This window comes from Sarcophilus harrisii, chromosome 1 (assembly GCF_902635505.1).
Source record: "Sarcophilus harrisii chromosome 1, mSarHar1.11, whole genome shotgun sequence".
In the NCBI taxonomy this organism is placed as follows: domain Eukaryota; kingdom Metazoa; phylum Chordata; class Mammalia; order Dasyuromorphia; family Dasyuridae; genus Sarcophilus; species Sarcophilus harrisii.
In genome coordinates, this window is record NC_045426.1 from 428,625,576 (window position 1) to 428,642,547 (window position 16,972).

A 16,972-nucleotide genomic window follows, 5' to 3' on the forward strand; every position below is an offset into this window, starting at 1 on the left:
TACAATATATAAGCTATATATAACATATATAATATACATAGAAGCTATATGTAACATGTATAATATATATAATACACATATAAGCTATATATACAATACATATATACAATATATAAGCTATATATAATAACATATATAATATACATAGAAGCTATATGTAACATGTATAATATATATAATACACATATAAGCTATATATACAATACATATATACAATATATAAGCTATATATAATAACATATATAATATACATAGAAGCTATATGTAACATGTATAATATATATAATACACATACAAGCTATACATAAAATATATATACAATATATATAAGCTCTATATAAAACCATATATAATAACATACACATAAGCTACACACAAAACTATATATAACATACATATAAGCTATACATAAGCTATATACAATATATATAAGCTAATATATAAGCTATACATAATAATAAATAATATAAGATATTAAGAGACAGAGACGGCTGTGCTTTATTCTTCTAGAGCTAGGCTGTCACACCCATGCCTCGGGGTTCTAGGGCCCCTGAGCAGTTTACGGGGTCTCTTGCCCACGGCCAGTAGCTCATCCCAGGCTCCGCCCCCCTCCCCCTGACATTGCTAGATCCCAGGGACTTAGGCCCGGTTCCCAGCTAGCCAGTCAGCAACAGCTGACTTTTACAGGGGGCTATTTATCTCAAAGACAGCCAGAAACCAGGCGCAAGCACGCGCCCTGACCCCGGGGCACCCGCTGCCCCTGGCACGATCCCGGTTTCCGGACACAGCCCTGCCTCAGCAATACCAGCCCCGTATCTCCGCAGGGTTCGGAAGGTCACCCAAAGGCAGCTTGCTCCCCGCTCCCCCAGGCCTCGGGGCTGGGCCGGCCGCATTCCTACGGCTTGCCCTGCGGAGCGATTCAAAACTCGCCAGGGGGGAGACTCCCCTCCCTTGGAGGGGAACGGAAAAAAAACCCCACGCAGAGGGCAAAGGCCGGAGGGCAAAGGCCGGAGGTCACGCCCGGTGGCGGTAGGAGCTTATCGGGAGAAGGCTCCCAGACCTCACCGCGCCGTCTCTCACCTTGGGCCCTTGGTGAAAGCGGCAAAGCCCCGAAGCGGAGCGGCGGGGAAGACCAAGGCCGCGAGGGCCGGAGAAATGCGCCCCTTTCTCTGCAAGCGTAGCCGGCTGAGCGGTTACCGCCTGTCACGCCGCACAGCCGTGCCGCGCTCACGAAGCTTCTGGGGGCCAACTCGCCGTCTGCCCGCCCGGAGCGCATCGCGCGGGGAGCGCCCCCCCCGGCGCGGCGGAACTCCCTGCCGCGAGTCCGTTTCTGAGGGCGCCGGGAAGTGCTTCCCCGGCGCCTCTGTCACCCCCTCACGCGGTTCCTGGCCGACGGTAGGTGCTGAATAAGTGTTTTTGATCATTTGGTTGGTTGTTTCTCAGTCTAGAAGCTTCTTTCTGAAACCTCAAGTTCTCCGCCTAGAAAAGGGGAGAGTTGGACTGACTGATTTTTGAGGTCTTTTCTAGCTCCGAACCCATGGTTCCGCGGCACTGTCGCGCTGTTCCCGCGCCTTCGGGTCTTCAATGTAGGGCGGAGCTCGGGACCGTGTCTGACGCTCTCATTTCCTGCGCGAGCACACTGGGAAAGGGCAGAGCTGGGACAGCGAGGCTTTGGACTTAGTTCTTCTAGCTCTTGATATCTAGGCCAGCAGAACACAAGTTCGTTTCTATTGTCTGAGGACCCGGCTAGCTAATTTTTATGGAGGGTCATCAAATAGATTGATCATCAGATTAATATATTCTCTCTCTCTCTCTGTCTCTCTCCTTTTTTCCATCTCTCTGTCTCTCTCTTTCTCTCTGTCTCTGTGTCTCTGTCTCTTTCCTTTTTTCCATCTCTCTCTCTCTTTCTCTCTATGTCTCTGTCTCTCTGTCTCTGTGTCTCTGTCTCTCTGTCTCTGTCTCTCTCCTTTTTTCCATCTTTCTCTCTCTCTCTCTCTCTTTCTCTGTCTCTCTGTCTCCCTCTGTCTTTGTGTCTCTGTCTCTCTGTCTCTTTCCTTTTTTCCATCTCTCTCTCTCTCTTTCTCTCTGCCTCTCTGTCTCTCTCTGTCTCTCTTTCTCTGTCTCTCTCCTTTTTCCCTCTGTCTCTGTGTCTCTGTCTCTGTCTCTCCTTTTTTCCATATCTCTCTCTCTCTCTCTCTCTGTCTCTGTGTCTCTGTCTCTCCTTTTTCCCATCTCTCTCTCTCTCTTTTTCTCTCTCTGTCTCTCTGCCTCTCTGTCTACCTCTGTCTCTGTCTCTGTCTCTATTTCTCTCTCTGTCTCTGTCTTTCTCTCTCTCCCCTTTTTTCCATCTCTCCCTCTTTCTCTTCCCCACCCTCTCTCTCTTCCTTTCTTCCTTCTTTCCCCTTCTCCCTCCCATCCTGTAATCTATCAAAATTTAGTAAGAGAATAACAATATAATTGGTGACATAACTACCTCACAAATGTTAAGTACTATGATTATTGACAGCTAAGATTTGGAGACCTGTAAGAGACTGCAGAAGGACTTAAAAGATGTAACAAATTTATTTTATCTCATAAAAGAGGGGAAAGGTTCCATATGTGCAAAAAATGTTCACAGCAGGGTGTGTGTGTGGGTGGTAGCAAGGAATTGGAAATGCAGTCAATGCCCATCAGTTAGGGAATGGCTGAATAAGTTATGGTATATGAATATAATGGAATACTATTGTTCTATAAGAAATGATGAGCAAGCTGATTTGAGAAAAGCCTGGAAAGACTTACATAAATTGATGCTTAGTGAATTGAGCAGAACCAAAAGGATCTTATACATAATAACAACAAGATTGCGGCATGATCATTTATGATAGACTTAGCTCTTCTCAGCAATACACTGATCCAATGTAATTTCAATAGACTTGGGATGGAAAATGCCATCCATATCCAGAGAAAGAACTATTGGATGTAAATAAAAGGCTATTAAATAAAAATTAAAAAAAGAAAGAAAGAAAGAAAGAACTATTGGAGACTGAATATTGATTGAAACATATTTTCATCTTTGTTTTTGTTTTTGTTCTTGTGGTTTTCCCTTTTTATTTGGTTTTATTTTCCCATCACAATTCATCTGGAAATATGCTAAAAAAACAAATGTAAACCTATAATCTATATCAGAATGCTTATTAGCTTGAGAAGAGAGAGGTAAGGAAGGGAGGGAGAAAAAAGATTTGTAACTCAAAAATCTTACAAAAATATATGTTGAAAACATCTTTGCATGTGATTAGAAAAATAATATATTAATATATTTTTTAAAAATGCATCACTGATTTTGTGACCTAAGTCTTTATTGTCCAGTCCTCTGCTAGGTTTAAGACCTCAAACAACTTATATATAGAAAACTCTCCCTAAAGAACTATTCAACATAAGAAAACTAAAACATAGACATTGAGGGAAAACCACCTAGGTAACCAGACTCCCTGGAGCTTCATGTATTACTGTTCCACAGAGAACTTGCTTGGCAGCCTTGCTTCACAACCCAATTCCCCATTATAACAGCCCAACCTAAAACATAGCCAGAGGGAGGTTTAGGGTCTATTTGTTCATATCTCATACTTCTAGTTCTCCTTAGAGTGGGGGAGCAGCTTCTCACATCATAGATCAGTTACCAGGTGAAATCAGAGATATTTGAAACACTGATCTGTCATAGAATATTATTGTTGGAAGACACACTCGAATTAATCTGATCTACCAAGTTCTGGAATTGTAGTGATTATCAAAAGGAATACTAATAAAACACCAATACTTTAAATCTTTTTTGCTTGTTTTTTGAGACCAGGCCTCTCTATTTTGCCCAGAATGGAAGAGTTAATCACCATTCTGGAAGCTGTCGGGAAACTTTGATCCCTGACTTGGGCCACTTTGCCCCTCCTTAGGCCTTACATGTGGGCTCACCAGATTGGTGCTAGAGACTTACTATGGACATCCAATGGGCTCAGCCTTACTGCAGCTCAAAACTCCCAAGTTCTAGAGATCCATCAGCCTCAGCCTTCCTGGTATTAGGAATCACGACCCTGAGTCACCATGCCCAGCTTGAATCTTAATTACATCTCTCTTACAAAGTTCCAAAAGTGTCTGTGTATATTATATCTACATTTATACACATGGCCTCCCAATGAGATAAGTATAATAAGTTTAGAATTGGAATGAACCTTAAAGGTCACCTGGTCCAACCTTGTCATTATGTAGGTAAATTTATCCTGTCTATATCTTGTTTTTACATACTTGTTTGCATGTTGTCTCCTCAATTAGGTTATGAGTTCCTTGAAAGTGGGAGCTGTTTTTGTCATTCTTTGTGCCTGGAACGTAGTAGGTACTTAATAAGTGCACTTGACTTAATTGTCAGAAGTAGTATCTAAATCCAGGTCTTCCTGAATCTTAAGGTCTTTATTATGCCAACTACACCAGAGAAGGCAAACAAAAATACAAAGTTAAATAACCACTTTAAAGAAGATAGGATTAAGTAGACATAATGGGAATGAGAGGGAGGAGTAGATTATTAGTCTATAAAAAGGTATTAAGTGTCTAGGCATTGTACTAAATGCTTGAGATACCAAAAGATCCCATCCTCAAGAAGATTACAGTCTAATAGGGGGGACTACAAACAAACAAATGTATGCAAAGCAAACTTTATTCAAGACAAATAGGAAATTATTAACAGAAGAAGGCACTATAATCAAGAGATGTTAGGAAAGGCTTTCTGAAACAGGTGGGATTGAACAGTCAGGAGGCCAATTGATTAAAGAGTATTTGTCAGGGAGTAAGCTTTAAGAAGATTGGAAAGGTAGGGGAGGCTTGAAGAATTTTGAAAGGCAAACAAGATTTTGTATCATCTGGAGGCATTAGAGAGCTACTGAAGATTATTGAATAGGAGAGTGACCAGATCCAACCCCTACTTTAAGAAGATCACTGAATGGAAGATGGATCTGAGTGGCAAGATACTTAAGGCAGGCAGACCACCAGGAGGCTGTTGTCCTAATCCAGACTTGAGATGTAAAAGGCTTGCACTGGAGTGGGGACAGTGTCAGAAGAGAAAAGGGGACATATTTGAGAGATGTTACAAAAAGAAAATCAACAATCATTGGGAACAGCTTGGATATTAGGGGCAAGAAAGAGTGGGATTCCAGGATGACTTCTACATTGGTATCCTGATGGACTGGGAGGCTAGAATTGCTCTCTATAATAAAAGGAAAGGTAGGAAAGCTAGGAGGGGGAGAGGATTTAGGGAGAAAGATAATGGATTTTATTTGGCTATGTTTAGTTTAAGATGTCTATTGGGCAGCCAGTTCCAGGTGTCTGAAGGGCAGCTAAGAATGAGAGACTAGAAGTCAATAGAGAGGTTAGGGCAAGAAAGGTAGATTTGATCATTATTGACTAGAGAAATGAAGATTAAAACAATTCTAAGGCACGACTTTATATTTCTCAGAATGGCTAAGATGATAGGAAAAAGATAATGATAAATGTTGGAAAGAATGTAGGAAAACTGGAACACTAATGCATTGTTGTGGAGTTATGAACTAATCCAACCATTCTGGATAACAATTTGGAACTAAGCCCAAAGGGCTATAAACCCATGCATACCCTTTGATCTAGCACTATTGGGTCTGTATCCCAAAGAGATATAAAAGAGGGAAAAGGACCCACATGTGCGAAAATGTTTGTAGCAGCCCTTTTTGTAGCAACAAGAAACTGGAAACTGAGTGGATGCCCATCAATTGGAGAGCGGCTAAATAAGTTATGGTATATGAATGTTGTGGAATATTATTGTTCTATAAGAAATGATGAGCAGGTTGATGTCAGAAAAGCTTGAAAAGACTTACATAAAATGAAGCTGAGTGACCTGAGTGAATCAAGAAAGAGAACATTGTACACAGCAATATCAAGATTATGTGATCATCAACAGCAATGGACCTGGCTCTTTTCAACAATGAGGTGTTTCAAGGCAATTCCAATAGACTGTGATAGAAAGTGTCATCCATATCCAGAGAAAGAACTATAGAGACTGAGTGAGGATCACATCATGGTATTTTCGCTTTTTTATTGTTTGTTTTTTTTCTTATGGTGTTTTCTCTTTTGATCTGATTTTTCTTGTACAGCATAATGAATATGGAAATGTGTTTACAAGAATTGTTCGTGTTTAACCTATATTACATTACTTACTGTCTTGGGGCAAGACTGGGTGGGGGGAGAGAAAAAATTTGGAACACAAGGTTTTGCAAGGGTAAATACTGAAAACTATCTTTATATGTATTTAGAAAAATAAAATACTGTTTTTTAAAAAAGAGATTTGAGAATCATCAACAGAGATGGAAATTAAATCTATAGGAACTAATGAAATCACTAAATAAAGTAGGATAGAGGAAGAAGAGAAAAGGGCCCAGGACAGAACCCTGAGGGTAACCTAAGCTTCTGTTGCTTTTTTCTCCCTACTGCATAAATACCCAAAGTACAAGTTAGAGATTCTGGAATATAGAGAAGGAAAGTATTGAACCTTTTTGGATATCAACAGAAATTCCTAAAATCCTGTGACCTTTACATTAGGAACTTTGATAGATGTGTTAATGCATTGTTCTTTAGACTGGGGTCTGAGTGTTCTTAGTAGTGGCCAGGTGAATATTTTAGTTGGCTCTGTTGAGTCAGTATTTTTTTCTCTTAGATGTTTCTTTCCTGATCCCCGCTGTACTTGGGTCATTTGCAGGAGGAATATGGAGAAGACTTTCTAGAAAAAAACAACTTTCAGGTTGGACAAAAAAAAACATCATGGTTGGAAATTTACCTAACAATATATTGTATATATATTTTTGTAGGTACAAACAAATTGTGCATGTAGCTTACATAGTAAATGATCAGATATAGTAGTGACCATCTTATAGAAGGAAAAACTATAGAAGAACATTCACTTGATAATACATTTCACTAGTTTGCAGCCAGCTAACAGGCAGCATACTGTAAAAATTCAACATAGAAGAAGAAAAAGGGGGAAAAAAGTAGTGAAGAGATGGCCAGCCTTCTGGATTTCTAGGTGAGTCAAATTTATGACATGATTGTAATGCTGTTTAAATGCAACTTGTCACATTGGATTTCCCTGAAGTGTGACATTTGAAGGGGATAGAAGTCAGACTGCATTTTTTTGGTTTGTGGTGTCCTTGCCATGCCTTACATGGACTATCAGGAAGAGGAAATAGCACAATTTCTGTTCTAAACCACATTAGTGACTTTTGTGATGGTTTTATGGTTTAACAGCTAACATTAGTCTCTCAGTTGTCCTATTGGGTGTGGTACCTGTGGCATATTTAGTCCCTTGTTTTAGTCTTTTGACCCAAAGAAACAATTAATAAGTAATATGACAGCCATTAAAAAACCCTAGTTTAATGTCATCCCTCCTCACTTCTGCCTTATGGAATCCCTCTCATTAGGTCTTGGACCACCTTTCTGGATCCTCTCAATTACTAGTGTCTTCCTTCCCAGATTATTTTTCTATTTAACTACTTGGTATTTATTTGAATTTATTCTCTTCACAGTTATTCTTTATATACTCCTATATGTACTTATTGTCTCCCTCATTATAGTACAAACTTCTTGTGAGAAGGGATTGTTTTATTCTTTTTATTTGTAACCCCAGAACTTAGCACAATACCTGGTACCTGGTGGATACTTAATAGATGTTTGATGACAATTTCCATATCATCAAAAACATTTATATCACCTTTTTGTGATAGCAAAGAACCAGAAACAAAGTAGGCACCCATCATTTAGGCAATGGTAAAGCAAAAGATGTTAATTTTAAATTTTTATTAAAAATAGAAACAAATGTTTGTTGATTTATTAATTGATTGTAGAACTAGGGTCACCCAGAGCCAAAATAATAAAAGCAAATATCATAAATGTATCAGGCTATGTGCATACCTGTGACTATGATGATAATAGTATCTGATTCTTACCCTAGTATTTTAAGATTTGCTTTATACATGTGATCCTCTGATTTCAGAAAGGCCTGGAGAGACTTACACGAACTGATGCTGAGTGAAATGAGGAGGACCAGGAGATCATTATATACTTCAACAACAATACTATATGATGACCAGTTCTGATGGACCTGGCCATCCTCAGCAACAAGATCAACCAAATCATTTCCAATGGAGCAATAATAAACTGAACCAGCTATGCCCAGAGAAAGAACTCTGGGAGATGACTAAAAACCATTACATTGAATTCCCAATCCCTATATTTATGCCCATCTGCATTTTTGATTTCCTTCACAAGCTAATTGTACAATATTTCAGAGTCTGATTCTTTTTGTACAGCAAAATAACGGTTTGGTCATGTATACTTATTGTGTATCTAATTTATATTTTAATGTATTTAACATCTACTGGTCATCCTGCCATCTGGGGGAGGGGGTGGGAGGTAAGAGGTGAAAAATTGGAACAAGAGGTTTGGCAATTGTTAACGCTGTAAAGTTACCCATGCATATAACCTGTAAATAAAAGGCTATTAAATTTAAAAAAAAAAAAATACATGAGATCCTCAAAACAATTTTTTAAAGTTGGTATTAAGTGCCATTTTCTGTAACGAGACAGAAGACAATTCCAAAATAAACAGTAAATGTTTAGGGTTGATGGAGATATGGGAGAGAATGGACTATATTTTATTCTAATTATAGAGGTGGAGGGAGATAGAGACAGATATCCATCATGCCATAACTTTTACCAAAATGTTCTCAGAGTTCTTATAAGCCTCTTAGTACAAGCTATTCCTCTTTTAGTCACTGTAAGTTTGTCATCCTGTATTACCTTCTGAAAGAGCAAAATACTTCCAAACAGTACATGAGTAAACATAAACAGATCCCTAAGTCCAAAGAAATTAATTCAGATAACCTAGTTTCTTCAGGAACTTATTTCTGTTTTAGTAGCTTTGATGAGGCTGAGCCCTGTGATCTTCCAATCTAGCCACAGAGGCCCCCGACAGGTGGCTTTATGAGGATGTTGTAGGAGTGTGTGTGTATATTGTGTGTGTGTGTGTGTGTGTGTGTGTGTGTGTATGTATGTGAGAGAGAGACAAGAGCCAAGATAAACAATTGTGTGTCAAGAGAATTTTATGACTCTTTCTATGATACTGGTCCAAACACACAAAGTAGAATCTCTAGTTTGATATAAGAGATGCACATACTTGATATAGAAGGCCATCTTTTTGTTCTGTGGAATAAAAGCCAGTGGGCCTGTAATTTATTTCCCAGAGAAACTCTGGTATTCTGTTCTGTGTCTTCAAATGGAAAGCTAGCAAAGTTCAATTCTTTTATAACTGGCAAACTGCACAGCTCAAACAGCCTTCTAACAATTAAAGTTAACGTCTGGTTTATTATTGTTTGTTTTTTTAGTAATGTCAAATTCTTTATGACCCTGTTGGGATTTTCTTGGCAAAGGTAATAGACCTCCTCCAGGTCATCTTACAGACGACTGAGCTAAACAGGGTTAAGTGACTGTCCAAGATCACAGAGCTAATAAGTGTCTAAAATCAGATTAAAACTCAGGAATATGAGTCTTCTTGACTCCAACCCCAGCTCTCTATCCCTTGTACCACTTAGCTGCCCTAATTTCTAGTTTTAACACCATATAAATTGAAGTATGGCATATTCATTTTGCTTTATATGGCAGAGACATTTTTACATATGCATGTGTATATGTATATTATAAACATATTATATAACATATGTGTGTATCTGCCATTAAAATTATTTTAAAAACCAAAATGGACACTTTGGAGTGGCTATTTAGCCTATTTATTATATATGAGTTTAGCCCTCTGTGAAAAGTAGAATAGACGAAAAAATTGAGATGTATCTTGATGCAAGATAATAGGGCCATTGAGCTGGAGCTAAAAGAGACCTTAGAAATGATCTAGTCCAACCTCCTCTTTAATAGGTAAGTAAACTGAGAATTGGAGAATTTAAGTGAGTTTCCCCAAGGTCATGGTGGCAGTAAAGGGCAGAGTGGAGATTCTAACTCGGGATCTGTGACTTCAAGTTACCCCATTACCTCCTCAGTAAAGAGAATGCTAGACTTAAGAGTCAGAAAGGACATGATATCAGAAGACCATAGTGAAGAGTGCTAATCACATCCTGCAGATCCTGCAGAAACAAGTGGCAAAACGAGATATGAGTTTGTTTGGCTTGGTCTATTCATATGCTAGACTTAAGAGTCAGAAAGGACATGGATTTAAATCTGACTCTCCTCTTTGTTTGATCTTAGGAAAGTTGCTTAACTGCCTTTCTGGACTTTGGCTTCTTCTTAATGGAGATGGTAATATTTGTAGTAGCTTCCTCCTGGGTTGTTTTGAGGAAAGTGTTCTGTAAGCACTAATGTACGCCTCAAAAAGCTTACAAAATATAGAAAAAAAAATACAAAGTGGGTGGGGGTGGAGCAGGCTGGGTGTGTGTGTGCTAGGAATAACCATCTGGGGCTGCTGGGAAAGTACTGCTGCTGAAGTCATGCTCTTCGGTGAGAGAATGGCTGAACAAACCGTGATATATGAATGTAATGAAATACTATTGTGCAATAAGAAATGATGAAAAGCGGCAGCTAGGTGGTGCAGTGGGTAGAGCACCAGCCCTGAAGTCAGGAGGACCTGAGTTCAAATTCGACCTCGGACACTTAACACTTCCTAGCTCTGTGATCCTGGGCAAGTCACTTAACACCAGTTGCCTCCGGGAAAAAAAAGAAGAAAAAAATGATAAAAGGGTCGATTTAGAAAAACTTGGAACAAACTGATGCAAAGATAAACAAGCAGAACCAGGAAAACATTGTATGCAGTATTAGTGATATTGTGTAATTAGATCAACTATGAATGACTCAGGTCCCAGCAACATAATGATCCAAAACAAGCATAAAGAACTCACAATGGAAAATACTATTCCTATCCAGATAAAGAACTGATGGATTCAGAATGCAGAAGAAAGGATACTTTTTTCACTTAATTTTTTCATGTCTTTTTTTCCCCTTTTGATCTGTTTCTTTTTTCACAACTGTGACTAATATGGAAATACATTTTACATGCTAGCACATGTATAACCTATATATAACTGCCTACTATTTTCAGATAGAGGAAAAAGGGAGGGAGGAAAAGTTGGAACTCAGAATCTTATAAAAATGAATGCTAAAAATTGTCCCACTTACAATTACAAATTGGGATCATCATTTTTTAAAAAAAGGATTAATTTTTGCCTCTTTTTTTATTTCCCTACTGCTTAACTAAGTAGCAGGATCTTAATGAATATTTATTTATTGATTGACTTTTATTAATTTTGGTGGAGCTGAGAATTAGTTTAACCATCCTGGAAAGCAACTCGGAACCATGTCCAAAAAGCTACTAAACTATGCCTGCTCTTTAACTCAGCAAGATTGTGACTAGGTCTATACACTCAAATAGTTCAAAGAAAGAGGAAAAGAACTCATGTGTACAAACATATCCACAATCTCTTTTGTGGTGGCAAAGAACTGAAGACTATAGGGATTCTCATCAACTAAAGAAATAATAAAACAAATTATGGAATATAGTCATGGAATATTATGTCACAGTGAATTATGATCTTTTCTTTAGCTATTAACTTACAGTTTGCATAATTATTGGATATTTAAAGACATTTTTGTTGGCAAAAAGGACATATTTTGTACTAATGTAAGACAATATTTTCTTTTCTTTTTAAAAATTTAGTCTTTTTTTCAATTAAAAATTATTTATTTTTACTTCCACTTCACCCTCAACTAAATAACAATAATGATTAAAAAAAAAAAAAACCTTCCTCATAAATATGCATAGTCAATCAAATTAAATTATTTTATTGGTTGTGTCCAAAATTATATGTTGCCTTCTATGTTTTGGATCCATCTCATCTCTGTCTATAATTATGTTTCATTATTGCATGTATCAGAGTTCTAAACAAATCTTTCAGTATTTATTTTCTTTACAATGTTGATTTATCATCACATAAATTATTCTACTGGATCTTCTCACTTCACTCTTCATCAGTTCACAGAACTCCTGCCAGTTTCTTCAGAAATTGCCATCATTTTTGATAGCATAATATTCCAAAATGTTGCTTTAAAAACAGCCTTTCCAAAAGAAGAGTTTCAACTTATTGTCTCACCATCTTCTTGATTCCATCTATAAGAATTTCTTTATGTGTACCAGTCCTTCCCCCTTCCCTTTTTGGATTCCTACAAGCTGACTCAATCATATCTTGCTAGCTTTATCTCATACTACTTCTTCTCATACACTTCATTCTCCCATTAAACTGGATGGCTTTCAATCTCCTGAATGTGCCACTTGCTATCCCATTTTCTGCTTTTGCTCATGCTGTTCCCTGAGCCTGTAATACATGTAACACATTTGGCCATCTGCCTATATGCATTTTATTTATCTATGTACATATATGTATTCTTACTCTAGTAGAAACTTTTCACAGGAAGTTACTATATTAGTAGGCAGCTAAGTAGTACAGTGAATCAAAATTAACTTGAATTCAAATCCAGCCTCAGACACTTAATAGCTAGCTGTATAACTAAGGGCATCCTTTAAGCTCCCTCACTCAGCTGGGGATTATTAACAGCACTTAATTCCCAGTGTTGTGGTAATAAAACAAGATAATGCTTGTAAAGTGTTTTGGAAACCTTAAGGTGTTATATAGATACTAGCTATTATCATCTTATTTATTTTTGTAGCTCACCCTAGTTCTAGCATAGTGTATTACACATTTAGGCACTTAATACATTTCTCTTGAGTGAATAAAAAAATCAATTAATTTCTCATATCTCTATTTGTAGAAGAAAAATGTGAGGCACTGCCCCTTTTAGATTTGGACAGTTTTATTTGTGGAAAAGGGCAGACACACAGCCATGAGAAAACCTATGAGAAAGCAGTCTTTAGACAAAAACATATATTCTGTAGGCCCAGTGTAATGCCCAATCACTGCCACACTTATGCTATAGTTAAAATCATTATGTGATCTTTTCCATTGCTAGGGCTCTCCATGTCAAAGATGATGGTGTCCAAAGAATTATTTTTTCAAGGTAAAAAAGAGAACAATTAAAAAAGTAGGATATTTTTACTATGGCTTTGTTAAACCAGCCCATCTCAGAGCAAGAAGTGTTAAAGTTAGATATATTAATTATTATCAGTTTGAGACAGATAGGGACAGAGAGAGACAAAGACAAATCCATAGAGAAGCAGAAATATTAGCAGAGTGACAGAGACAGAAATAGCAGATACATACATATGTGTTTGTGTCTATATATAAATATTTACATATATTTATATTTATTTTAAATGTATATATATATATTGTATATATATATATATATTGTGTATATATATATATATATATATATGCTGTTAGCAGCAGACTTGGATTATAAATAGGGGCTTACTCTATATATCAGATCACAGTTAAGCTAGATCCCCTGCTGCTGGCTCCCCACCCAGAGCTCCTTTCCCCAAGGGGAAATAAGGGCACAAGGAATTGGTCCACACTTATGCTGTAATTTTAAGTCAAATCTCTTGTTATGCGACTTATTTTCATTGCATTATCATTTATGTCAATAGTGACAGTTCAATTGGACAAATATTTATTAAGTGCAAAAACGCTATGAAAGATATTGGGGATACAGAAACTAAATATGGAAATAGTCTCTGTATTCAAAAAGCTTACATTCTACTAAGGACTGATGGAATTCCTTGAGCAGGGATATTCTCTGGGTCGTTTCAAAACTTGTAAAACTATTTAGGACTAAGTTACGAAGAGGGATGAAGGTTTAGGCGATAAAGTCTGTAAAGTGCAAAAGCAAATCTAAAGCTCTATATGTGAATGCTTTTGCTATCATAACTATTTTATTATTATATTACATGAAAGATTTTTGTCTTCCATCACTTACCAGGGGGTCCTGTCCAGGGGAGGACTTTCATAGGTCCAAATCAAGTTACTGGGAAAATGCTGCTGATTAGCAGCAGATTTTCTCTATCATTAATTAGAGAATCTTTCCCTACCCTTCCCCAAACTTTAAAAATAGGATTCTGAGGAGCAGGATCCCTTACTTTTCCCTTTTCATTTTTTTTTTTTTTTTTTTTTTTTTGTCAGCTGAGATGGCAAATTGACTCAGTGAGACCTTTATGGTTCAGGGGATATAACTTTGACAATTTGTATGGAGGCTGACAAACTCCAGAATTAACTTGCCAGTGAAGAAATTATTTTAAAATCTTTTTAATTCTAGCCTTCTGCAGCCCAAATAAAAAGCAACATGTGGGATGAAGAGAGGAGATGGAAGCTTCAAATGTGATTTTCAAAATAACTAGCTTCCTTCCCACTCAAGAAATATACCAAGCAAAGTCTTTGCTAGTAAAGACCCAAATCCATTTACAAGGGTAAATGCTTCTGATGGAAGAACAATCATTATTTATAAACCAAGGAGGACACATCTGTAACACTGACACCACAAATACCTGATTGATTCAGATACTGGCAATAGGGGATGTTTTTGGGGAGAGTATAGTTGTTGCTATACAGGGCATTCACCTCAAAAGATTAAGCATATAACTTATCCATTCTACCCAATAATTTTTTTTCAGTTACCAAATATTTATTAGTATTTGCTAATAATATTAATGCATTAATATTTATTTTAGGCAATACATTAATTCTGAGGACATAAAAAAAGAAACAAAATTTGCTTTCAAGGAGCTATTATCTTCAGTGCAGATAACAGGTTCAAGTACAAGCACATGCAAATTATATATGATACAAAATATATGCATAAATACAAGATCATTGACAGTTACTAGGAAAAACTTACTATACATATACAAGGCACTGAGTTATACCGCAGGGATATAAAGATAAAATTGAAATGGATTTTAGAACTGAAAGACTATGGACTAAACTTCTTAAAGCTAATGCCAAGGAAATTTGAATTTGAAATAGCAATGGAGAAATTTGGTGTAGAAGAAAGATACCACAAAAGGGAAACACTGTGTTATAGTGGCTAGGGAAGGGGTGTTGGGGTTAGGAGGACCTGTATTCAAGCCCCATCTCTGATATATTGGTTGGATGACCCTAAACCACAACTTCTCAGTGCCTGAGGTAACTGAATCTATCAATAGCAGAGAAAGTGTTCATCTGCATTTCCCTGAAGGAATTTCCTCATTAAGATTCTCAACACCAATGCAATCACATATTTAGAAGAAAAGTGAGGGAGGGAGGGAAGGAAGGAGGAGAAGGAAGGGAGGGAGGAAGAAAGGAATGAAAGAAGGAAGGGAGGGAGGGAAGGAAGAAAGGAAGGAAGGAAGAAAGAGAGGGAGGGAAGGAGGAAGGAAGGGAGGGAGGGAGGGAGGGAGGAAGGAAGGGAGGGACAGAGGGACGAGGGAGGGAGGGGAGGGAGGGATAGAGGGAGGGAGGGAAGGGAGGGACAAAGGGAGGGAAGGAAGGGAGGGAAGGAGGGAGGGAGGGAAGGAGGGAGGAAGGGAATGTTATGCCAAAGTCCCCTTTTAATGAGGTGACCCAGTTCCTCCAATTGTCCTAGTTCATTACTCTGCCTTAGGTTATAACCGTCTCCTCTTAATGTTTGAGATAAAGGTTTATTGATATTCCTTAATGTTTGACAAGATAAAGGTTTATCCATTTCAGATGTCATTAGAATATCAGTAATGTCGTTGTTCTTGTTATTCCATAAAAAGCTTGCTGCCCCGATACTGGGGGCTAGACTCTTTGAGATGATAGTCTCTTCTAGCCCTGGGATCAACATGGATCCATTGGTCCCAGTATTTCTCTCCATTTAATAAATTATTGAATTGGTCTCTAATCTCTGTCTTGCTTAGTTTCTTTGGCATTACAGGAAAAGAGGGAGGAAAGACTGACTCGAGTCAAGACAATTAGATTCTAATTCCAATTCTACCTGAAATTAGCTAAGCAACTTTGAGTAAAACATTTCTCCTCTCTGAGTCTCAATCATCTCATGTATAAAATGAAGGAATCAAGGGTTCTTAGATTTCAAAGGATATGTGAAGTTGGAAAGGAACTCTCCCCCCTCATCCCTCCACATACCTTTATTTCAAAATGATTCATTTCCTTTGTATATATATACACATATACACACACAGAGAGACAGAGAGAGACAGGGAGGAAGGGAGGGAGAGAAAACTCCCAGACTAGATGATCTCCAAGGTGTTTTTCAGCTCTAGTATTCTATGATATTATGATTCTAAATCTTCTTTTGCTTTTAGAGTTCATCTATTCAGGACTATTTCATAGGGTCACAGTTCTAAAGCTAGAATGGATGAGAGAGGCAATGAATGAATGGATGGAGGGATGGAATAGATGGATCTTTTTTTAGTACTTTTTGTATGTTAAGCATTTAAATTCTAAGAATACAAATACTAAAAGCAAGACAGTCCCTGCTCTTGAGGAACTTACATTTAATGGGGAAAACAACACACATTGGGGAGTGGTGGCAAAGGAGAGGTACTTGGGCTGTAAAGTCTTAGGAATGATGAGTAGGGCCAAGATATATGTCATCCAGAAATAATAGTGGAGCTGAAAAATCTCCCCATTTTACAGATGAGGAAATGGAGGTCCAAGAAGATTAAATGATTTGTGCCTGAGATTGCAGTTAGAGAAATAAAGCCAAATTCTTTCCTGATGTTTAGTAGTAGAATTACCAATAAAACAGGTATAGTTTCTTAAGAAAGATACTGTAAGAAACAATGACTTAAAGTGGATAACAGAAATAGTGCAAACAGGAAATGGTAATAACTTGTTTGTGGGTGGATTTAAACTATTCACTGTATTTGAAGTATTTTTGTAATAGCTTTTGAGAAAGCAATATATGAATTCAATAGGAATCTTGCTCTGGAAGGATCTTACAGAGGTCATCCATCCCAA

General features: G+C 37.7%; 1 protein-coding gene across 1 annotated transcript in view; it reads left to right on the top strand.

Annotated features, from left to right (window-relative positions):
- LOC116420578 (translation initiation factor IF-2-like) overlaps positions 1-16,972 on the top strand; it is a 61,736-nt gene that overhangs the window by 6,658 nt on the left and 38,106 nt on the right. Inside the window, exons 2-3 of the mRNA XM_031946375.1 lie at positions 688-1,395; positions 8,036-8,065. Of these exons, the coding sequence (XP_031802235.1) occupies positions 688-1,395; positions 8,036-8,065 (738 nt within the window). The remainder of the gene's footprint in view (positions 1-687; positions 1,396-8,035; positions 8,066-16,972) is intronic.